Here is a 25,627-nt window from a genome sequence, read left to right on the forward strand (position 1 = left end):
CACGGTCAGATATATCGAGCATATGGTTTGTTAGCAGGTTGGAAACGCCCAGAGCTAGCGTTTCACAGAGACGAACTGCAGAGCCAATGTCATGAGAGATCAAAACACCAGCCAACACAAGGAGCTCTCTCATGTGGAGCAAGCCATCTGAAGACTCGAGTCGCTGGATTCAGATGCATGCCTCCTTCAAGGATTTCTCGCTACAATCCCAGTTCACCCAAAGTAACCCTATTGCCCCATAAGATCCGTTTGCACCAGCACCCACCCACCACCACTGCTTAAAAAAAAAAAAAAAAATGGGTCGACATTATGGGATGGCCATTCATGGTCTATTATGCGACTGCACTAGATCCATAATACAGCTTGCAAGTGTCCTTTGGTGGGGAACACAAAAGCAGTCCAAATCTGAAGCCACTAGAGCTGCTGATGAGGTGCACATGTGCATGGTGCTCAGTCCAACAGCTGGAATGCGTCCTTGTGAAAGCAGCTGTTTCTTTTCATCTTCATCTCAGTGCTATTTGTAACAACTCATGGGGACACAGCCTATAATTTTCAGGATTTCCTAGTGATCTTCACCTTGGAGATTATTTTTCATTGGAAGCGGGAAGAAGAGTAGATGCCCTAAGTTGCTGTGTTTTGGGAGGGAAAGACCAGACTTCAGCCAGATTAGTGATAATGAAGCCTGCTACCAGCTTTCAGCCGGTATGGATGAAGGCACATGGAAACAGAAAAATCCCACAAAACGCACTGAGAAAACGTAAGAAACCAGGAAATACTTGGTATACAAGGTTATTCTGCAGGGCACTCTCAGATAACGTAATGTTTAACGTGATGCTCCTGCAGCCAAAGACAAAATCCAGCCCTGATCTTAACATTACTGCTTTAATGAGCAAAATGCCCACATTGCCTTGTTCAGTGCTGAGTAAAGCTTGAACAGGTGACAGAGCAAACTGACTGAGACTCAAACCACCGCTCCCCACCAAGAACAAGTGGGAGGCCATGCAGTGCAATGCCACGCTCCCTTCAACACATTCAGCTATGTCTAACGTAAAGCAAAATTCAGCTGCAGAACACAGCCAGCCCTATGTGATCTGTAACCTTGCGGTGCTAGTGAAAAGACTGGCTCCTCTGCCTAATTTAAGAGCTGAAAATTCTTCGTACTAAATATAGACAAACCGCAAAACAATGAGTATCAGTCCCAAGACAGGCAAGTGATACAGATGTGCTGAAATAGCATAACGGGGGGGGAGAAAAAAAAAGGTGGTGGGAAGAGTACTCTTCAAAGATTTTCAGTAATCCCACTGAATTCTCTTATCCATCTGTTCATATCCTTCCCTCAGGGTCAAAGTCTGAAAACTGAGAGCAGCTACAGGTTTCTTCTAATAAGCTATGAGACTAACAAGCCTGAGGGAGCATGTCATTTAGCTCGAGCCCCAAAGGCAAAAAAATAACCTTACAGGCAAAAGGAAGGGGAACAAGCACATTTCATTCTTCCCGTAGATCAGAGAGTCAGATTGTTTACATACAATGGAGACATGCTGCTGAGAGAAAGGGTCCGGTTTCAGCGGAAGGTGAATGTAAATCCGAGCTAGACAAACACACATGCATTATGGTGAGGTTGGGGACTATCAGCAAATCGAACAAATCTGGGGCACGGTGGGAGCTGGCACTGGCCGGTTTACTTCCCACAGGCTCCCCACCGAGTCTCCTCTGCACCGGGACGGGCCTCGCTTGCTGGCAAGCGACAGAATCTGAAAATAGAATTATTTTTGTAAACCGTGTATTATTACGTCTCCGTAAAATCTGCTGCCAGAAGGAAAACATTTGTATACGCTGTAGAAGCCCAGATGTTACGAGAGGCTGCTTTAATGGCGTTCTGAGTCAGTACACAGCCATGTTACACAAACAGCAGGCTTCCCCTCCTCCCCCCTTGAAAAAGGTACCTTCAATGAGCTGTTTGAAGGGAAAAAAACAAAAGCCTACAGCTGTTCTAAAAAGGGTTTAATTTGCTTTGAGGGGAAATTCCATTCCGTAAACCGATGTTAACAAGCAGCTCATCTTCCCACTGTCACTCCCCATCTGCTGATGAGCTCGGCCAAAAAAGCTAACACTCCAGAAAGCCAAGTCCGATCTACACGTCCCAGTCACTCCTCTCCCATCCGAGAGATACACTGGCTGGCTTCCTTGCCTCATTTCTCCAGCCATCTGCTACAAGTCTGGCTCCAAAGGAAGTTAACTCTTCTGGGTATACTAAGCTCTGGATAGCCGAATGGAGAGTTGGGATGTCTTGTACACAGAACACACCAGCTGTTCGCTGCTGGAGGAGCGCTGTCTGAGCTTGCTGCAAGTGTTGCTTGCAGAAAAAAGTGGCTATGAAAGAACCAAGCCGGATAAATGCTTCAGTTAATCATGAAACTGCCTGAAAACCCAAAAAAGATAAGGAAAAACATTATCGGCATTACTGATGAGTTGATGACAACGTACATGGCTGCTTTGGAGACAGAGAAATACAAAAAGTCCTCAGTAAAACCCAACCTGACTGGTTTAACTCAAAGGTTTGCAAGCCTCAGCTGATGGACAGAGTCAAATGCTCATGTGGAAAGAGAGGTGTGGAAGTGTCTGGATACCACATAAAAGGAGAAACTTGGCAATTTTCACCAAGTTTAATTTTAAACTTAAGCCAGATACCGCAAAGCAAAATGTGAGGATACTAATTTACACACCGATGCTACTAGTTTTACAGAACGTTACTGTAAAACTCTTCTGATCAAGGCCTGTAAACCTACCAAAAATTCAACTACCTATAGCTTGCTTGGTATTCACTTTCTCTTTCCCCCACATCGTATATTCTAAACCTTCAATTTCCTACTGGCACCCCGTTAACCTATATGTGCTCTTCTGTGCTTCTGCACCCTTCTCCTTCTAACAGTACTACATGAATGGACAACAGAAGTCAAACACATTCATCTGAAGCAGAAAGAACACCTTGTGCGATCACGGTTAAGTGACTCTTAACTGTTCCATGCACCAAAAACAACTGATTTAGTAAAGCAAGGCCAAGAGTGAGCACCTCCAGGAATGGGGGCACTTACTAGGAGGGAGTAACAAGGACTGTGATCATCACGGTTTCTAAAAAGATCTGTCTGGTGGAAGCACATTGTTCTACTCCTCACTGAGTCCTCCAACATCTGGAAGTCAGTGGGATAGGTCTTTACTTGAAAGCTCAACTTGATGAAAATATATGACTTGCCTAATTGCAGAGTACAAGCCTGGGAAGATTTTCCTATTACGATAAATGGCAGAAAGCCTCTGTTGGTGTTTTATTGCACAACGATATATCACAGGGCACTTCTTTTCTGAACACAGGGAAAGCTCAGCTTGCAAAAGACCAGCCTTCATCCAGCATTGCAGACATTCCACCTTTACTAGCGAGGATTTCAACTCTTAAAAAAAAAAAAAAAGTTAGCACACATCTGTGGTGCTTTAATCTGAAACCCTAGGCTACATTTCCCCTACAGATTTATATCCTCCCCTTCCCACACTTCCCGATGTAAATAAACTATAGCTCTGGAGCCAATTTTTTTTCCTCAGCAAACTGGCACTTCCTTGCGATGTTCAACCTCATTTAGGAAAAAACACACCGGTTCTTTGTGTGTCAGAGTCTCAGAAAGACACCTGTTGAGCCTTGCCTCTGAACTGGGAGCAAAGTCTTATCCAACCAAGTGCCCTTGTCACCATTTGCCTGGAGCCTGAAGGTCCCACCTACTCTGCATAAAATGGAGCAGGGCTGTGCGGCCGCTCATATTTAAATGAAGTGCAGCCTACTGGAGTTGTGTTTTTGACCCCCAAAAAACAAAAGACCACCAAAAGCAACTGGGCGTTTCCAACCATGTCAGACAGATGCAGCACAAAGATCCAGGCTTGGATAAGATTTACCTGTGTATATTAGACAGGTATAAAAGCTGCCCCCTTCAAGGTGGAGGTGGCATGATTTGCTTGCACCTGTTTAATCCCTCAATCTGCCATCCTCAGTCAAGGCAGCCTGTATACAATCCCCTGATTCACTCTGTCCCTCCCCAAGTTCCAACCTCAGCCCTTGTATTTACAGAAGCCTGCCAGTGTTGGATGCAAAGCTAGGAGTTACTTCCTCCATCCTGGCCTGCACTGCTTCCACTCTGCTCTCTCTTGAACAGCGCCCAAGTTTGTCTGTTGAACACAAAGTGCCTGGGACAGCATCCCTATTTATCCATTGATGAAAATAAAGCATCCCTGCTAACATTTCATGCGCTCTGGGGGAAGGACTATGGTGACAAATCAATCTTTTCTTCTTTCAGTCCAGTGGAAACCTAGTTCTGTAATGTTGCAATAAATCAGGTGACTGCTTTTAGTATGTAAACAGATACATGAATACACAGTTAAGGATTAAAATACTACTACTGCTATGCAAATTAAATAGAACGTTAGTTTTATACCTAAAAAAACCTGCTTCTGCACAGATTTACGAAGTGTCCAATGTAAAAAAGCTCACATCGGGTTAATTCTCTCTGAGCTAAGTTAAAATATAATCAGTGGATCAGGCAAACAGAGTTGGTCTTGAAGTGGTTAATTCAACACGTGAAAAATTTAAAAGCTTTTGTTATTTTTCTCCAATTCAAGTGGAGAGAAAAACTCTGTCACACTCAAGCTGAGAATCCCAACCACCAATTTCAGAAAAAAGTCCCTATTAAGACAGTTACTGCATTCATTTCAAGGAACGAAGGCGTTTTTGGTTTGCTCTGTTTTTTGGATGAGTGTAACTCATATTTCAAACAGAAACAGGGAAGATTTTTTTTTCCATTTAGATAGCCCCACAGTTAAGACAACTTGACAATTTACAAGTGCAAATTGCTATTGTGATACTGAGAGATGCAGACCTGCACCATGTATTTAAGTAGTGAAACCTTTAAAGCCGTCAAGGACTCTTGTTTGGGGTTTAATGGATAGAAACAGGTTGGGCTTTCATGCATGCAGAGAGAGTGAATTAACAATGCCATTAAGTTCACACAGTTAAATATTTTACCTCCAAAATAATCTAACCAGATACACACAATCCAGACTGTCCTAGATCCCATGTTTAAGATACTCAAACAAGCAGTGACATGAGCAAAGACACCTCTAAAATAAGAATTTGAGAAGTAAAGTCATTCCTTAGAACAAGTTCTCCTCTAAATAATGTATACACATTATTTAAAAGAGAGCCCAATTTCCAGATCTGCAGTCTGATTCCATAGCAGAAATGCTTTAAGGTATTATTCCAAAGAGATGCTACAGAGTCTTTGCTTCTTTTTGGCCGGCTTCATCTGGAACAGAAATCTGGAGGTTAGGACCTCTATTCTGAGACCTGTGCTCAGCTAAATGGAAGTGATAGTGGAAGATGCAGGGAGCATACAAGGGTTTCAAAGGCAGCCCAATTCCCAAAATATCTAGATACCCAACAGTAACAGCAGTGCTGGGCTGACCACCTCAGCCACGGAGCAGGCAACAGAAATGGGAATTAAAAAGCAAGCATTTCTATTCTGAGTTGCACATGCCCTGCACAGCACAGAACTTAAGGTGGAGGCCTGTCTAGAATTTGTAGCAGCCAGAGCTGGTAAATCAGGAGGCATTTCATGAGAGGTTCTTCTGCTCCTGTTTCTAGCCATGCTAATTATTTCAGTTATCACTGAAGGGTACCCTAATTTGCAGAAGAGAAAAGCCAAACTTGTTTCAAAACAACGACTCTCCATACAACTCCCTTCTGAGGCTCTGAAAACTCCTCTCCATGGAACAAACTGGGATATTGTGAAGCTTGTGAACAATTCAAAAGGCCCCAGTGAAACACGGACACACCTGCCATTCCTCTTTCCAGATGGACGGTAGTCATTGACACTGCAATATCTTAAATGGAAGGATGTTCAAAACAGCTGAGGTCTGTCCACAGAAAAACGGTTTTCAGAACTGTGAGCAATGACACTAAAATGCATTCACCTATCTTAAAGACGCCAAATGGTAAAACCCAATTCAAGGAGGACTAAAATACTTTTTTAATGGTGACTTATGGTAGACTGTGCAACAAACCTATCAAAAGAAAATGCTGTTCTACATCAGAGCTGGAATGAACCCCCAAGGGTCACCTCTTTAAATTGCCTTTTGTCTACATTAAAACATTCTTAAATTCATCCAAGCTTTCCCTTTCTAGCCCTTTTAAAATCTTCATCATCACTCGTCTCTGGATCCCCTCCAGTTTCTTTATATCCTTCTTACAATGCTGTGCCCAGAACACAGCACAGTACTCCAGCTCACAAGGCAAATTTTTGGCATGTGGCGTGAAGGATGAAGACTTTTAGTCAAGACTATCCCAGCCGCCTTGAGGTAAAATAAAGGCCAAGTCTCTGGAACAACAACAAAAAAAAAGATCTACAAAAGAAACGGATCAAAAAGCAAACGTATGCATTTTTCTGTAGATCAACCCTGCACACGTGGCATATCAGTTCTTCAAGCAAGCCTGAAGACCAATTAACCATTTGCACTGGATTCTGACAAAACCACTAGGAAGACTACTAGAGTACTTGCAAAGCTGAAAGTCTCAAGCCCAAAGCTAAATTCTCTACTTCAAGTTTCCATTGTTTGTGCAGAGGTAGTGCATCATTACCCCAGGGCTTTTTTTTTTTTTTTTTTATGGTTACTTACATTGGAAGCAGGCCCCTGCTTTAATGCATTGCACATGAATTAAATGATCTGCTGTTAAAACGATGACAGAAGCATGAATTTCCTCATTAAAGCCCAGAGAGTGAAAGTCAAACTAAACAAGGCCTCACAGTGCTGGCCAAGGTGTACAGAGGACAACCATTCTCAGCAGGCTATTGTTTTCCTTGGCATGGCTGCCATGCACTGCAAGGCCATGACTAGAGTCAAAACCTTGGCCTCCATTTCACAGCTATGATTTAAAGTACTAGGACAACTCGAGATTAAATATTTGTCTGGGTCACCATAACTCAGGCCCAGTTGCTGTAAAACACTTAAAAATGGCATGCAAGACCCAGCAACCATTTTCAAAAGCATATTTTTGCTTTCTGACCAGTTTGTGTAGATCCACTCAAGCAGAAGGAAAAAAAATCCAGGTCTATGGCAAATTCTCATTGCTGTACTGGCACTGTGGGGTTTCCATTCTGCTCTGTGGACACATGCCCCTTTATTCCCCTGCCCGGCACAAACACTCACACAAATATGAACTGTATCATTCATTTTAGACTCTGCATTGTTCATTTTATTACAGACAATGTCCACCCTGGAGGTGCTCATAGTGAAGCTACACTGGTTGCTGTCAATATCTCAATCCTCATCTATTCTTACTAATGCTTGTAAGAATAGTCTTAGGCACCAACACTGTAGGGCGGTATCCTACCTAGCAACAGATTAAATTGCTCTCTCTCTGCAAAGGTTAAACAAGCTGCTGTGAAGAACCAGCCTTAAGAGAAGTCTAATGCAGTAGCAACAAAAAATTACATGTCTATTTGGAGTGTGAAGAGAGGAACAAGTGAAAAATTACATGTTGTCAGAAAGCAGTCAAGACAAGAGTCCAGTCATGAACACAAGACACAGGATCGCTCTCATATGGCTGTGCGGCTTGGGATGGAGAAGCATGGAAGACATCTTTTTGACAGAACAAGGAGCAAAGGTCTCAAATTGCAGCAAGGGAAGTTTAGGTTAGATATTAGGAAATGCTCTCTCACTAGGAGGGTAGTAAAGCACTGGAACAGGTTCCCCAGAGAGGTAGCAGAGTCTCCGTCCTTGGAGGTTTTCAAGACCTGGCTAGACAGAGCCTTGGCTGGGATGAACTAGTTGGGGATGGTCCTGCTTTGAGCAGAAGGCTGGACTAGATGTGACCTCCTGAGGTCTCTTCCAACCCTATTTTTTCCTATGCCACAACCTGATTTTGTAGGGCAGACAGCAGTAAAGTGAGCAAGTCTGCAAATGGCACTGCAAATAGATTAGATTGAATGTACACACACTTGTCTGGACATCATAGAGGAGAGGGTCATAGGAGTTCAGGTACTGCCACCCAAATGAAGCATTATGAGACTTGCATGAAAATCTAAATTCCTACTGAATGAAGCTTTTTCTTTCGGGCGCTTTATTGAGAGAACGTCTGCCATCAGCCAAAGTGCTCAATAACTACCTGGCAATCATTACAGCATTCCTTTTTCTACTGGACTGAAAATACACCTGCAAAAATGTAAGTGTTTATACAACATGGTACACATCAGAGATTCTAACCCAGACCAAGCCTTTTAGGTGCTACCACAAGAGCACAAATAGAAAGGCTTCTTGTGTGTAAGATAGGCCAGTGCTAGCATACTGTAGTACCTGTCTAGTAAGGCTCCCTCCAAGGTTCATGGTACCGGAACCAGTTTTGTTAGTCTGCAGCCACAGCATCACTGTAGAGGTCAACTTGTAATGAGCAGTACGACCACTGGACTTCTCCTGAGGTGGGGGGCAGAGAAGGTGCAGAGAGAAGTTAAAACTGAAAAAAAACTATTGATACCCAGCCAGGGAGGGCCTGCCAGCAAAAGCAAGATGGAAAAGTATAACCAAGGTGGCACAAAAGCAAACATTTTAAAGAGGTTACACACACCGTTTTTCTAAAAAACTAATCTGGTTAGAGCAGTTTAATCCCCTCCTCCCCCTGTGTGTTCCATTTTTACTAGTGAATTAGTGATATTTATCTGCAAACTTGTAAAAAAACCCACCACACACACATGCGGTCAGATGCACATAAGTGAACATATTCTCAAGCCTTCTGGAATCCTTCTGATTAGAGCCCCGACTTATCTGTCTCCAGATTGCTTCAGGGGATTTTTCAAAAATTAACAAGAGAAAGAGGTTTACAGGCCCAATACAATATTGCATTGTTCAGCTGAGCACCTGTGCTTGTTAACCGTCTGGAATTAACTGGGTTTTGTTTTCATTTAAGAGTATCAGCTGCCCTAGAGGCATTACCTGAACTTCCACCACATGGATGGAATCCCAGCATCCCTTAATCTTCTTTGATCCGTCTCCAGCTTTCTTAATGAGGATCACACCAGCAAAGCCATGATCCAGATCCCAGAGGTAGACAGAGGAGACTCCACCTTCAAAATACCTGCAGGAAGAATGTTAAAAATTGAGGAAGATTGAAGCCAGAGAGACTCAGGATGGACACACACACACACACAGCAAATTTCAAAGAGACTGCTTGAGGGCATCCAAGATACCCAGGGCCTTAGCAATTCAGATAATTTTACAATACACATTTGTTCTAATAAAATGTGATCATACGTTTCTCTCAAGGAGAATGAAAACTTTACATTAGTTGGTAATAAACAGCTAGTTACAGATTTCTACACTACCTGAGCAAAACAATTCTTCTGATTCCAATTAACTAGAACAGCTGTTCAGAGAGCAAATACAAAACTAAGCTGAAAGTAAAGCTGAACTTTATAGCTTAGTTTTTCCTTGCCTCCGTACTGGGAGTCTGGATGTTCTTTATAGCAAGGAGTTTGCTAATTAAGACAAAAGGGAGCAAGAAAGTGCCTTTATGCTGCAGTGTGAAGAAAGCTGACTGTTTGATTTATTCCAATCAGAGTTTAATTGAAACCAATGGTTTTTGGAAATAAAGGACTACTGACTAGATTTAAATGGGTCAGTCTACTGGGAATGTGCTTGCAAGTTCGTATACAACAAGGAGCAAATTAAAAATGCTGACACTCTTCTCTTTGATGGTCAAAAGAAAATTTTTGCAAAACTGTCAAAACTAGTATTTCTATAGAACTTCCCCCCCCCCCGCTTTCTTTATATCTTCTGTATTGGGTCAGTCATGCACACGGTAGATGAATCATTGACTCTCACCTGTAAGCTTGGAGGATGGGAAGTGTAAGATGAACTTTTTAACTTTTAGTTGACTGAAGCTACCAGCAATAAGCATTGCAACAAGGTAACTCAGATTTCCCCTCTACCCCACCCTCCAGCCAAGTGAGGAGCTGTAATGAACCTCCCTCTTGAAGCAGATGACCTAAAAAGTAAGACTATTCTCCCCCAACCTAACAAAAAACACAAAGCCTCACTTCTCTGGGATAAACACAGAATTTATTACAGTTCCTCTACATTTTGTATAGACGTGTCTGTCTCTCTGAGTTTCAATAATTTAGCCCACGTTGTAGGTCTTATCTTACCAATTCAGATGACAAAATATAAATTCAAATCAGGGGTTTTGGGGTTTGTTTGTTTTTTGTTACATTGCTTGACAAACATCTCCGTTCGCCATCTCTTAGTCATGAGTAGTGGTGCACGCAATCGTTCCAAACTCCTGATTGTTTGTAATCAAAAACAGTTTAAAAAGTAGCCTTAAAATCTGTTGCAGGTGCAGTGGCCAAAAATGCTAGAAGACAAGGATTTACGTAGCTGTTGAATTCTATTTGAGACAGAGAACTCTTATGCTCACACCATTCACTTGTGAATGCACATAATAGCTGAAAAATGTGTGTCTGGAAGAAACCAAAAGCATAAAAGTGCAGGCAAGCTAGGACAGAGGTCAGCACCCTGCAGACGTGGGGCTTCATCCGTAGGACTGCTCACTGCGCTGTGGGTCCTAGGGCACGTTCACTCACCTCTGGATCCGTTCCAGCCCACAGCTGCAAAAGGTGAGTGAAGAGGCTGTTTGGGCTACAGCTCTCAGTAGAGAGAGAAAGAAAGCCTCTTGCAGCTTACAGTTTTTCACCCTCAATATAACACCTTTTGAGCACAGCACTCATTAACAAATGGTTTCGTACTGCTTTTCCTCAGCAGAAAAGGAAAACACCGATCTATGAGTAATTTGCGAGAATGGGTATTTGTCAACTGCACTCAAGGTGCTATGCAAGGCAGGTTTTGGATACAGGATTAAAACGTAGGGAGAATTCTAAAAGGGAAAGCACTCTTAGAAAAGGGAGGATCTAATGGGACCTCAAGTGCCACACACGAGTATGGAAAGAGAATTTATTGGAAAGAAATGCCTTGAGATCCAAGCACCACGCAGCCCACAGCTGCTTTTGTTCTGAACAAGCAGCAATGAACCCTGCCCAAATCTACACTTATGCACCACTATGCCGAAGAATGCTGGAACCAGGGAGCTTGGTCGTAACTGCACAACAGCAGCGTTTCTTTTCTAACAGGCGCCCATCACTATTCACCAGCGAGCACAGACTTGGCATTTAGTAGCAAACAGGCATAGCTCTGTCCACGGCATTTCATTATCTGGTGATATTACCCTGATATTGCCCCTGCTAGAAATGAAAAGCCTTGGCAGGCATAAGCCAACACAGCGCTGGGTTACAGAAACCTTCTACCGTGTTCAAGAGCAGGCTCACTTTTGCACTGATCAGAAGGCACAAGTTCCAACCTGACTGACACTTCTTTGTAGAAGAGGGCAGCAGGGCTCAAAAGGTTAGGGAATAAGCACAACCCTCTACCTTCATAACAAGTGTGGTACAAAAATCCCCCAAAATGGAGCAGGCAGTCCATGAGATTACTGTGGGGCATACAGACAGTTTCCCCATTACACATTTTATGAGCATGAAACGTTAATTAAGAGAGGAGCTGCAACAAGGTTCTTGGAAATGTATTATTACCTACTGTACTTTGATCCCAACGACATGAAACAGGAAAAATATATCTATATACTTTTATGCGGTTCACATTTATGAGATTTTACATAAAGGCTTTTGTGGGTATTTTAAGAATGTGCTAAAATGTTGTCTGAAACCACATAAAACCATCTGAAGAACCTCCTGCCAGAACTAACAGAACACACATGGAAACACTTTAACTAGCCTTTGTATATTTAATGAATCAAATATAGTATTAATATTGTTTTAAATACTAACATGCTATTTCAATAAAGTTCCATGGTCAGAGCCAGCTTAGCCGGGTTGAGACCTAATAACAATGCACACAATTGAATGCAGTCGCCTTTGAGACGTGCTGAATTTCTTGCATCTTCCCCAAAGCATCTACTACTGGCTTTTGTTGGCTAGTTTCCTGATTAGTTGGACATCGGGTCCAATTCAGTCTGAACATTCCTACATCCTTATGCAAATTTGGTGCCTCCCTCAAGCTTCCCAAAGGAGAAACATCTTTAAAAAACCCCAAAACACAAACAAACCATTAACAGCAGGGAACTCGGCTTTGCTCTGTTGAAGGGGTGGAATCTCACCGGACTGCAGCTGGCTTTAGAGCAGTGCAAATTAGCAATACAACAATAAAAACAAAATTTAAAAAAATAGCCCATTGGTTGCATTAGCCAACCACTTCCCCGTACTGGAGATCAAAAGGCCTCAGCCAGTGACGCACATCCCAGCATTGTGGACGATTCGGAGGGCAACCAATGTTCAGTAATGACTTTTGGAACAGCTGCTCCGAGACTTGGGTTTCTGGAAACATTTACTACACATAAGAGTTTGATCCCTGGAGTTACTTAGGAAGCAATGGGTCCAATAGCATCAATAATTCCCTCCCCAGAAAATTCAGAGTAACATGTCATTTTTCACGGGAAGTCGCTTCCAGTTTGAATGTCACAGGCAGATGCACAGGATTTACATCCATGACTTCAACCACAGACCGCCTGGAAAACGCCTTTTAACACGCACACAAAAAGGCAGTCACATACCAAACTGACCTATTTTATATGTGTGAATATAAAAGAAAATATTTAAGCTAAGAGCGATCCAAAGCTTTATGAAGTGTTTGAAGTTTAGGTGGGTGGAGACACAGGATGAAAAACTTGTTTAAAGAACTCAAGATGTAACCATGAAACAGAACTCGGGCTTTGCCAGGATGAAGTTATAAATTCAAGAGGGACTTGAGAGGGGTGGAAACCCACCCTCCCTTCCCATTTCCCAGCAACATCTCAGAAAAAGAAGACAGGTCAACCAGTTTACCTTACCATGATTAGTAATGACACACTTAGGTTTCCAATGGCACCATTTCCCACAACAATACTTGCACCGAATGCCAGACTAATACACCAGGAAAATGAGTTTACACCACACAGCAATAAAAACAGAACGATGGCTCTCCAATTCACTAAACCCAAGTCACTTATCCATAAAAACGCTCATGCGTTTTCCAGGAGGTACTCCAGTGCCAAAGACAGCGGGTGGGTTTTTTGTATCTAGCTTACAATTCTTGCAACCCTAAACCACAAAAATGCAATGCTAAGTACCAATACCTGGAATTACAGACTGGTTTATGAAAGCCTTTAAAAATGTTAAATGGTGTTTCAGCTTGGTTGTGGTAAAGCAGCACTGCCCAATTTTATTCTTCTAGAGAATTACACGGATACTTCTTTTGACTGCGGTGTGCAACAAGCAGTTATTCGGTGCAGAGACATCTTGAAGTTTAATCGATGCAGACAGTATTCCTTTGCAGATTCATTACAGCTATACCTGTTAAAAATCACCAGAGGGACCTCTGTTTTTCTGGTAGCTCTAGTAAGTGCCTTCAATTTCACTGGTTTTGAAGGCAGAGATTTCACTGGTCGTTAGGACAGCTGACCACATACCAGCAACAAGTTAAACAGAAATTTTCACCTCTCAGACAAAAGTGAAAATGAAGAACAAAGAAAGCAAGACGTTTCGGCAAGGGAAGAGATGCTGCCAGGCCATTTATTCAGATTGACTTCATCCTACTTTTTTAAGCCTGGAAAAAGCCATCATGGCAAAAAACAAGAACTTGAGGCCATCCTACCACTGACATTTTCTCCATCCCATACCTCCAGCACGAGAAAATTAAGAACGCTTCATCAACAAAAGCAGACATCAAAATGTACAAAACAGTACAATGCAAGGAACTACAACAAAATTATTTTAATATATATATTTTTATTAAAAACCTAATAACCAGTGAAATCTCTACCTTTAAAAATAAATCTATATCCTATGACCCCAGCTGACTTCCTGCCCTTTGGGCAGGGGGCTGGACTCGATCTTCTGAGGTCCCTTCCAGCCCTGATATCTATGAAATCTATATAAAATATAGATCTCTCTCTCTCTCTAAGATAGATCTATCGATACAGATCTATACATCTACATACACACACTATAATATGCCCAACCAATATATAGTTGGGAGGAGGGTGTGTGCATGTGTAAGAAAAAAAAAGTAAAATAAAAGCCCAATTATCTTTTTTCTTTTACTAGTTTGAGTGGAAACAAAATAAAATTCCTTTCTCCCCTTCCTCACATCTTTCACACCCCATCACCATACCCACAAAAAAGTTACTTGAGGATGTTATTCAACAACTTAAAACAAAAACAAAAAAACAAAAAAAAACAAAGTAGGATATCTGCATACTCAGCCCAGCTGTTTTTCACCACAACTCAATGAACACATCCGCAAATATGCCTGTGGACTCTGTACAGGTATTTTACAGAAATTCTTTCCAGCGTACACAGGTGCAACAATCCCTTGAGCAAACATACCAATCAAATTAGGTATGTGCAACTTCAGTACCAGTTACACTTAAAAGTGCACATCTGGACTGCGGCTGGATGACTGGAATTGCAAGGAGAGCTGTAAAAGAGCAGTAATTCTGCAAACTAGGAGAAAAGGATCCAAACAATGGCAGCCAGACTGCCAAATCTCCCAGAACAGTTGGATTTTGTGCCTTTGGTACCTCACAATAGGCAAACAACACCACCACACAGATTTCCCAACTGTCTCCTTGTTCAAAGTATTCTGAACTTTAGTGGCCAAAGCCTCTTTGAGAAGCCACCTGGGGACAGAGTACCATTAGCAAAAACTGCCGTCTTGCAATACCTGGGGCCGTCTTGTAATGTCCACCTCCAGTTGCAGAACTCGTTCATTAAACAGCAAGAGGCAGCAACTGCTTGTAAGCCTTTCACCTCCATGTAACATTTTGCTCTATAAAAGGCAGTCTTTTTTAACTTAATCTGTCAAGTTTTAGATTCTGCAAACTACAGCTGCAACTTGGCTAGTCTAAAAAGGAGTGAGAGCATACGTTTGAGGTTACCAAAAGATTTTGGGGCCACATTTCTTTCAGGACCCTAAAATTGAGTGGAAGATCTCCTTTCATCTAGGGGGAATGAACAGAAGCATAATGCAAAATTAGGGAGCTTCGTTAAGCTGTGTTGTAAGAGTACAGAAAGACTCTGTACCTTTTCTAGATCCTACCTCTCCTAAGAGTGCTTTTACCTTTCATAATTCTCCCTACGTATTAAATTCGACATCCAAAGTCTGTCATCCTCTGCTAGAAATCAGGCCTGCAACCAGGCCTTCCAAATCAAACCAGACTGGATAATTCAGGAGTACCACTGCCTGCTCTGTTGTGAAAGTAGGAGTGGAGGACAACTTGTGTTGCCGCCGTGTGGAAAGATACAATAAGCCTAGAGTGAGGTCTCAGCAAATCCACCAGCCATTCAGCTGTACCAAATGCCACCTTCTCCATACTTGCACTTGTCATCTATGAATATTTTCTTCCCGCTGGAACAATAAACTGAATATTGAAATGTATTTGGCAAAAGGAGAGCCTAGAACAACATGAGTCTGTGCACTGGTTATTCAGTTTTTATTGAAGTCTGTGCTAAGTGCATATTTCATTTATGATATACAAATTCGTACATCATGTTTATTCTTAACCAGTCAGGCTACAAGATTGAAGACTTTCTCTGGAGTTATCCTATTTATTCATTTAAAACAATATACTTTTAAGCATATTGTGGGGGAGGCAGAGGCACAGAGTGCAGCTTTTCTATTATCACTGCAAGAAACTGGTTTGCAGAGGAAACTCTGGATCAAGAACAGGCTAAAACATGCATGCAAAGGGTAACTATGAACAGCAACACAGTGATGCATGGCAGTCCTATGGCACATGCAGAGTCAATTGTGTTAGGTCAGTTTGCCAGTGTTGTAACAAGGAAGGTGGCATACACAGACAACAAACACAGAAGATCTTTAATCCCAGTTTAAAAAAGTTAAGGAAGTTGAGAGAATTCAGGGAAAAGAACCGAAACCAACCATGACGCAGATGCATTGATTTCAAAAGAAAAAATTCAGAACTTAATACTTATGTCCTGCTTAGGAAGTGGCTGAGCAGCAGAGGGGGGGGAAACGTAAGAGCATTTACAGATAGTGAAATATCAACAACAGAGCATTTCTGCATGGGGAAAAAAAACCCAGCAAACAGCAAAAACTACAGAAAGGCAAACAGAAAATTTGTGCAACTATTACAAAAGGTTTTGATTAGCGAAGTGGAATGGTTTCCCTGGGAAGTGGCAGAAAACCAGTTATTGCTAAGGTCCATTAACTGACACTAGGAATGTGGACTGTGAGGACAAATGTTGCACAACCAGCAATGACCTCTTAACCGAACCTCTCCCAATATTCAGATTTTGTAACACTACAGATAGTACAACATGGGAATCCAAGGGAGAGAAGAACTGCTCTAATGAGAATCAAAGGCCGCAAGTCAGAAGGGAGTCTGCACGCTGATGGACCAAAAATGAAGCACTAGAGGGAAAAAAAAGAAAGAGCTGATCCACAGCAGCTAAATCTGCATCTCACTTGACTCCTCTTCTAAACCCATCCCAGCCACTGCCAAGGGGTCTCCTATTAGACTTTGAGCTGACTACAGGCAAATGCAGTAAGAACCCCTACCCAGCCCCATCTCGCTGCGTGCTCTCCTCATCTGAAATTTCCTGGTGTAAACATTGTGTTTTAAATTTTATAAGCATGCAAACATTAGTGACATGCATCTTGGCAATTGAAGCCAGTCTTATGAGGCCTCATCTTGTACTTATCAGTCGGGCCCAGAGGCAAAAGTCTCATGGATGACATAATCCTGATGTCACACCCTATTGTGCAAAGTCCCAGCCAGCCGTGGGATGGAAAAATCAGGTTTCCTTAGAGCTGGGATGCATAACAAATGCGTCTGGATTCAATCTGCAGAGCCCTTGCTGTGAAAACCACAGTAACTATCATGCCCTAAGAGAAAGCCATCACAAAGGGCTAGTAACCATTAATGAGGAACAGCGAGCTAATGGCAAGAGTTACTTCAAAGCTTTCCCTTGGTTTGCAGTTTGCACAAACTGGGTTTACATCTACACCAAGACAGAACACTTACATCAAGAGCTCACAGCTGCCTGATCACTTTGAGGATTAAAAGTTGCACTGTAGGCTGCAGCCATCTGAGCTTCAGTGACTGGTCTCCCATGCACAGATGAGGGCATGGGGACTAGTAGTTCATCTGTTAAAACTACATACTAATTATGCCTTTGACACCTGGTAACATGCCTTTTAATATGTTTAGCGGAATCCAATCTGTTCCATATACCAACCAACACAGTTGGTTAAACACGCAAAATACTGATACTGCTGCAAATGAACCAAGTATTTTCCATGCACAAAAAACCTAAACTATCCATCCCCCCCCATGGTTTGTAGTATAAGGACCAATGCACCAGGTAAAGGAAGTGTGCAAGCCACTGGCATTCAGCAAGCATCACAAGAGAGCCAAGTCTGTACGAGACATCCATGCAGAGCACACTGACACTGCACGCAAACAGCAAGCACAATATCTGCTCTTTGAACAGGGCAGGGGGACAAGGGCAGCAGCCATGGGTAGAACAAAAGGGGAGGCCCAAAGCAGAACAAGATAAAAATGGGAGGGGAAATTCTTTGAAGCTGGCTACAATAAAACAAACAGGCAGCGATGGCCAAGTCAGAGGGATTCAAAGGCGGTGCTGCAAAAAGTCACCAATAATAGTACATGAAGCCCATATAAAAGGAATTAAAATGAAGGCAGAGTTGACGCACCAGACTCCAAAAGGAAAGGCAAGATGTCAACCTCCATACACCAATGGGATTTCCCTGTTTGTGATCAGTAGCCACCTGAATCCATGTAAAAGAAAGCTCTGTGCACATCCTCAAATCATAGACTGAGGGAATATTATTGAATCCTTTTTTTTTTTTCCCTTCTTTCATCTTAAGGAAGGAGTTGTGGATCTTTCTACCCATACTACAATATTATCTGAAAGACGGGTGTCATCATCTGTTTTAATACAAGGACTTTCTGAAGCTCTAATTCCGCTGAAGATATAATACAATAAAATAATACACAAGGAGGCATTTCCCTCCCCCAAGCACTCTCCTAGTCTTCCAAAAAGACATCACATGCTACCAACAGTGATTTACTCTGCCTCTCAATTTAACCATCTAAGAAATGGGTTCAAGACTTAATTTGTTACCTGTAAAAGTACTTTGAGTGCCTTTGACAGAAAGCACGATGAACTATTAGACAGCAAATACTTGAAGAAACATGGCGACTAAGATGAGAACATTATGTGGTTTTCTTTGCCAGAAAGAAAACATTAGTAAAACTAGGACTTAAGCCAAGAAATTGAGAGGTAAGGAAAAGTGTCCTCCAAGGTGGATGCCAGCTTCCATCTTGCTGATGCAGCCAAACCTGCCAAAATATGCCTTAATGAAAAACATCTTCTAGAAAGAAACAAAACCAGAGGTATCCACCCCTTCTGCAGGGAGGAATTAAAGCATTCATTATCTTTAATCCAAAACAACAGAACATGGAATGTAATATAGATTGATTTATCTGGACTCCCTGGTCCTCATTATGCTTTGATTTCAATCAGCTGCACATACACACATCAACTTAAGGGCAATAAATTGTAACCACGTGTTTGAAGGCATTATCTGCTCAGTGTGGGAAGACAGCGCCAAGGATCTAGCTGAATGGGATATGTTAGACTCCATATGGGAATAATAACTTACTGAACAAAAGCATACCTAGCTTTAGGCAGCGTATGAGTTAAACCTCACAGCAAAAGATCAAAACCAAAGTTCCCTTTTGGAAGTCACGTGCATGTCTGTTAACGACATGATTTTAGGAACATTTTATTTTTGTTCCTTGCTTTGTATCTTCCCCAGATTGAATACACCGTAGACCAAAATTACTTCCTCTTCGACCCAAACCGAGTTCAGCTCCAGTCTCCAAAAGTAAGACAACGTAATCCCAATACTACCAACCTAACAAGAGGTTTTCCCCCTGCCACTCCTCTTCCCCTGCTTCAATTTTCTTAGATTTGCAAAGTAAAAGATGCACAGGCAACTGCTTGAAGCATTTCTGTAAAAGTGGACTTTAAGGGAAACAGAAACACTTATATGAAGACTCTCTTGGATAAGGACAAGCCATAATGTATTACAAATATCTGAAAAACACAAGTGGCAAAAAGCACAATTAAAAGGAAGTAACGCTGAAAAATTATGAAAGGTTAAACTGCTTTAGGAAGATGTCCAGACAGAAAGCACTTTACAACTGGGATATTGCTTGTAGCCACATTGGTCTAAGGACATAGGCAGAAAAGGTTCTTTGGGTAAATCTGATATTTAGTTGGTCTAATAAAAGATACTGGATTTACCCAAAGAAACTTGTTTGCAAACCGGAAGACTTTCACATGAGTGGAAGATTGGCCACTCCTGGAGATATTTAACAACAGACCGAACAGAAAACGAGACACGATTGTAGGGAACAAGTCTCAGGACTCCATAGCCAAATGGCCTCAAGCATCTATGGCTCTAACCAATTCATTACCAAACCAAATTCTCCAAACAGCATTTCAGAGTGAAGTGCTGTCAAGTGAACTGTCAGCATATATTTTAGGCAATAGAAAAATCTTAAGGCCACCACCCATGACCACATGAGGACACGCACACACACTTGCATTAGATTATATCTAGATCTATATATTTTTAAATAACAAGCACCAACTGCTGCCCTTTAACAATGCCCACTCAACAGGTGTTCATTCTGTTGAGCAATAGCTAAATAGGTTCTGATAACTCACTAATGTAGATGGTTCATTACCCCACCTGGTTACAGCAGTAATCTAAAAGCAGCTCTAGGGTGTGGGCTGCACAGTAACAACTAGGAAACCCCCAAGCAGCCAAGTCAGTGGGGAAAGTCTGAGCTGAAGTTTATGCAGTATCATGATTAATAAAAACCAAACCCTAACAGTAGGGGACTCTGGACTCTACTTTGTCTGACAGCAGGTTGGGAATGACACCTTATCACAAACTCATTTCTCATTAAAACAATAGAAGTGTGCATCTCTCCCCGCCCCCCCATCCCACCTCCAGCGAGAGGCAGTGGAATAATCAGTCCAAGATTTCTTTTGAAGTCAGGGAATGAAGTATATGCCATGTCAAGTGAACTCCAAGAAGCTAAAGCTTACAAGGCACCACTTTGTTCCAAGTCAAGAAAGGTTTCTGCTTTTTCTCCATTCTATTATTTTCGCCTGCAGTCTCTGGCCTACAGTCTCAGGCAGAAACCCACTGCACTCTGTGACAGCAACAGTTTCAGACAACTGCTTATTAGCAACAGAACTGCAAAGCCAAATTTTGAAAGGACTGAAAAATATGACAGAATTTGAGTTAACGATGCCTGAGAAGAGACTCTCCTCAGTGCTCACTTCCCGTTCAGTATCAGAGATCATTTGGCAGTAATCCGTACTTTCTTGTACCCATCACCTGTAGTAGGATTCATGGCATACACTGATTCTCCTATTTTAAGTCTTCTGCACAACTGATCTTAATTCCCGCACTTTAGAATCAGGGATGAAGCAGAACATTCTGTACTTTCCGTATTTGGGGGCTGTAAATAAAGCAAACCAGCAGCCTGGAAGGCTGTAAGTATAAAGGCAATGCAAGAACTCCAGAGTACTTCAAATGGTGAAGATAACAGCAAATCCACAGACTTCTTTCAGCAAGACCCAATGTGAACCTTCGCTGGGGAAGTGAAGTCACTTAACTGCCTGGGGAAACAAACATATTGAAGCTTGCATTTCTGCTTCTCTCAAATTAAGAAAAAAAGTTCTACTTGAGGTTTCAATTTTGCTAATCATCATGGCTAATGTAACAAGTGTGTCATCCCTCTGGCACAAACATAACAGTGTGACTGTTTCAGGTTGCACTTTCAAGTACTGCATGCAACACATCTACAATACACTCAGCACCTGCCGCAAATAGAACCAGAGATGCTTACTTGTCACCCTGGCAGTCTGGGGACTCTCAGCCTCTTTGCTTACAATGCCCTGTTTACAACTACAGTGCAAGCAATGGCAAGATATCCCTTATTTACTGAACAAAAATTGCAGAGTAAAGTGTAGGTAAAATACGTCTTGCTAGCAATGAAGGACTTGCCTCTCTAGGTCAGGCCCAGCACACTGCAGTGGGGAAAATGGAAGTTTCTGCAGTTGAATTCAAAAGTTATTCAAAGTGATTGTAATAACCTAGGACAGGATCAGACCAATGGTCCATCTAGCCCAGTAACCTGGCCTCTAACAGGGGCAGAACCAGATGCTTTAGAGGAAGAGCACTGAACCAGGTATATCTAAAGCAATCATTATGTTCCTTAGCATCCATCATCACTGGTTTAGAGATGCCAGAAGCCACATCTCTTTACTGTTTAATAGCTATTTAATAGATTTATCGTACTGGAATGCATCTAGTCCAGGGCTTCTCAACCTTCTTAGCTTCAAGGAACCTCTCAGAAAGTGCCAGCTCTTAGTTTTAATCCCTTTTTTTAACTACAGGAAAATAATAGTGCAATTCTGCTGCTGCAAAACACTCAGAAAGAGCATAACAGGTCAAAATGCATTGACGCTATTTCCTGCTTAAAATCCCAGGGGGGGCGGGAAATCTTGGGAATCACATGTGTATACCTAACAGGGTAACACTGTAAGGCACCATGCATCACCCCTGAAAGGATCAAGGCACACGAGGGTGCCATGGCACCATGGTTGAGAACCACTGGTTTAGTCCCTCCTTGAACTTGGCTATACCATCTGCCTCAATAGCCTCCTGTGGTAATGAGTTCCACAGGTTAACGACGTGCTGCACAGCAGAGCACTTCCTTGTGATCTACTATGGGAATTGCACCAGTATCTTCTGCAGTAAAAATGAGGCAAAGAATTAATTTAGCTTCTCTGCTCAGTGCACCTTTTGTACCGTGGCCATCACCAGTTCTCTCACTGGCTTCCTGCTTCTGACACAGCTGTTGAAAGTTTATTAACTTCAGCAAAGTTATCATTAATATATAGCTTCTTTTGCGCTATGCTTTTTTGCCCTGCCTTATTTCCCTTTTTATAGATCTGACCCACCAGAGTGTATGAGCATCCCCATTTGGGCACACTTTCCATTCTTTGAAGGGTGCCTTTTTGCCTTGGATGGCCTCCTTACCTCTGCTATTAAACCACACAGTGGTTTTATTGGACCACTTGATACTCTTTTTCATTTGTGGCATACACTTTTCCTGAAGCCTCCTGAACCCTAATCACGGTCACCAATGCATTTAATTTAGCACAAATTTCCTCCTCAAAAAAAGACATGCATCATTTCAGTACAAGGCACAACACTCATGACAATCACTGATCTACTCTTTTCTTTCTGAGAAGTGGGTGGAGGGGAAGAGGAGGTGGGAGGAAAGGAAGCGGGGAATAACGCATCATAATTCCAAACCTGGCTTCAAATACATTTTACAGTGCTGGGAAGTCTCTTCATTGTCCAAGAATTTAAAAAACCGCATTGCCCCAATATATTTGAACTGCTGCATCATTCAGTGCAAACCAGTCTTCCAAGAAAACAAAACAAAACAAAACAAAAACAAAAACAAAACAGAGGAACTAGTGACACCTTTAGTTAAACAGTGCATGAAACCAAAGCTCCTTCTGACTTTCCAGTGGGCATACATATCATTAGTTTCCAGCCGTAGCAGACCGCAAGAAATGCCTCTCAGCACCTGCCATCTTGTTCTCCTTTCAACGCTCTGCATTCTCAAATCCCCATGTGGTTTCGGTAGTTGTTTTGCTGATAAGCACTAGAGCCAGAAACCAATATTTCTACTTTCTGAAAGCTTGGAATGCTAACTTCCAAAAGTAGTTTGCGAGCTGTTCACACTGCTAAAATCGTAACCAACGAGAGCAAGAGACAATACGGTAATTTTTTTTAAAGACACTTTTTCAATTAATTAGGAATATGTTGGCAGAACTAGTAAGCACCAGTTAGAAGCATCTAATCTCTCCCAACTGTACAGCTGGTCCAGTCACAGCTGATGACCCGCAGAAATCCTTGCCTCTCATTTTCCCTGGACCAAAGCTAAAGCACTCCTAATCTTCACTTGCCATTTTCTACCCCCTCAAGTTAGAAACCCCTGAAAGTACTCTCTCCAAGACAACCTAACAATTGAAAAATGAAAATGTGATAAAGAATTTGCATTCAAGCTTTTCTTTCAACTCTGTGGGCTCTAAGCCTCCTACTATCCTGCACTCCAAACACATTAGAGAAGATTCACCTTCATATTAAAAAAGGACACCATCATGTGTCGCTTTCTTCATTCATCACAGTGCAGCCAGGATTTGACAGCACAATTGTATACCTGATTAATAGTATATTTAGAGGTATGGACCGACAGAGACAAGCAATAGCTGCTATACAGTAACTGTTGCACAACTGCAGGCTCATGCACAGAAGTGAATTAAAACTATCTTGTTCTCACCCATCAAACTGTCATTTTTCCGGAGAACATTTGATGGACATCTGCCTTGGGATATGGTTTTCCAATTCCCACCCCCACCTCACCCAAAAATTAGTTTAGGGAGAAAATACACAGCTTTGCCCATATTTCAGTCTTCCAACTGTTTCACTGATAAGCTGATAGTACCTCTAGGGGTTTTTGGGAACAAGTATGTGAAACTTCAAAAGACTGCTTTTTGACATCCATTTTTGGGGGGGGAAAATGCATATATATAGCACAGCAGACTAGAGCAGTATGAGCAAGGAAGACTCTGCTCCCTACAGATGCCAGACTGTCAAGTGTCTGAGTGTGTACGACAGACAGACACTAGGTGTGATAAAGAGCTATACTTCAACATAAACACTAGCAAAAGGTAAAGGGTTTTGCCAGATTACTTCCTTTCAAGCATCTGACCCAATTTAAAAAAAAAACCAAACCCTTCTGATTTAAGAATACCACTGAGATTCTTAAATCTGTGGTGGGATTCCCTGTACTGTAACCCCTTTATAAAAAGATAAATGTTACAAAAAAAAAAAATATCAAGCATTCAAGCTAAGAAATGCCAGAACAAGGTTCTGTACAGCCTTATTTTAGTGACCTTTGTGCGTACACATTACGATGAGCTCTAATAAAATGGTCAAGCACTGTCGTATTTTCCACTGTTGATTCGTTTGCAGAATTTCAGTTGCCCACCTTCCCCATACCAACTCCAGTCCTTTCACCTTACCCTGTTCATTCCCCTTTGCTGCTGCTGGATTTCTGATGCTTGTTTGCTCCCTTTATTACCATCTCAGGGTGGTTGAATTGTTGTTCCCTCTCCATTCTAGCCAGCCTGGGCACTGGCACAGGTAGAGCTCTGTCTTTTCCAGTCTCCTTGCCCAATACATTGTTTATACCGTTTCCTAGCACAGCAGACAAAAGCAGTACAAGCAGGAGAGACCCTGCTCCCTACAGATGCCAGACTGTCAACTGTCTGAGTGTGTACAAACCACACACACATTTGGATTTTTATTTTTTTCAATATTTGGAATGAATCCAGCAAAACCTTTACTTTTTGCTTGCATTTATGCTTAAGTATAGCTCTTTATCAGAGCTAGCATCTAAAACTGTTTTTTTTAATCAGGCTTCTGGCAGCATGCACAAGCTAGAAGTTTGCTCACGTTTTTATGGTTGTTAGAAATCCCCAGTAAAAATAAAGCCCCTTATTGGGCATGCTGTAGTTCATGTTTCAGTCTGCAACATACATGAGCCTTGGGAAAGTAATCAAATTGGGATTTACATCCCAGCAGTGACTAAAAAAACATGGTCTACACAATCTGGTCCCAACTTTTTGTAATAATTAGTTACTAAGAAAATTATTTGGATTTGTTGCCATTACATCTTTAAAAGAGATGCTATCAAATGTATTAGTTCTAATACTCCACCTTTTTCCTCCCTTTGTGTCCTCTTAATTCCCATTTTAAAGTATGTGGAACAAAAGGGAATAAAGTAAGAGCTACTATTTATAAGAGAACTGGCCTACCTGGACTGACTGATGACACAAAAACAGACAAGATATTGTACTTGACTGCAAAGTTCTTAACATAATTCCCTCTCTGCTGGTATGAAAAATACCAAACTTTTATACAGCCTGTTCCACCGATACATCTCCAAGCACTTTACAAAGGAGATGAGCATTTTATCAGATGGGGAAAATGGACACAGATGAGCTATTCTGCCCAAAGTCACCCAACAGTCCACCAGCCAAGTGAGGAAGGGAACACTACCTCCCTGCTGTAGGATCTGCTGTTTGGAGATATGCAAGGTGTCACAGAACAATCCTTACACAAAAAGCCAAGGGGAAACAACCACACACGACTTAAGCTTCAGCACATCTGTGTATTATTTTAGAATAGGATATACATTTAACTGCAAGTTTCTTTATAGTTCATTTTCCTCAGATGTTGAAATGGCTTTTTCTTTTTTCGGTTGGATTTTTGGGGTTGTGCTTTT

At 41.9% G+C, this 25,627-nt stretch overlaps 1 protein-coding gene across 2 annotated transcripts in view; it reads right to left on the reverse strand.

The window, feature by feature from the left end:
- The window catches only part of CAPZB (capping actin protein of muscle Z-line subunit beta), a 91,424-nt gene that overhangs the window by 6,550 nt on the left and 59,247 nt on the right, over positions 1-25,627 (reverse strand). For both annotated transcript variants that reach the window (XM_090023202.1, XM_090023201.1), the window contains exons 5-6: positions 9,019-9,160; positions 8,386-8,502 (exon numbers count right to left, since the gene is read on the reverse strand). In XM_090023202.1, the coding sequence (XP_089879328.1) occupies positions 8,386-8,502; positions 9,019-9,160 (259 nt within the window). The remainder of the gene's footprint in view (positions 1-8,385; positions 8,503-9,018; positions 9,161-25,627) is intronic.

Source organism: Crocodylus siamensis, chromosome 12, assembly GCF_052110815.1.
Source record: "Crocodylus siamensis isolate JL-2025a chromosome 12, ASM5211081v1, whole genome shotgun sequence".
Lineage (NCBI taxonomy): Eukaryota > Metazoa > Chordata > Crocodylia > Crocodylidae > Crocodylus > Crocodylus siamensis.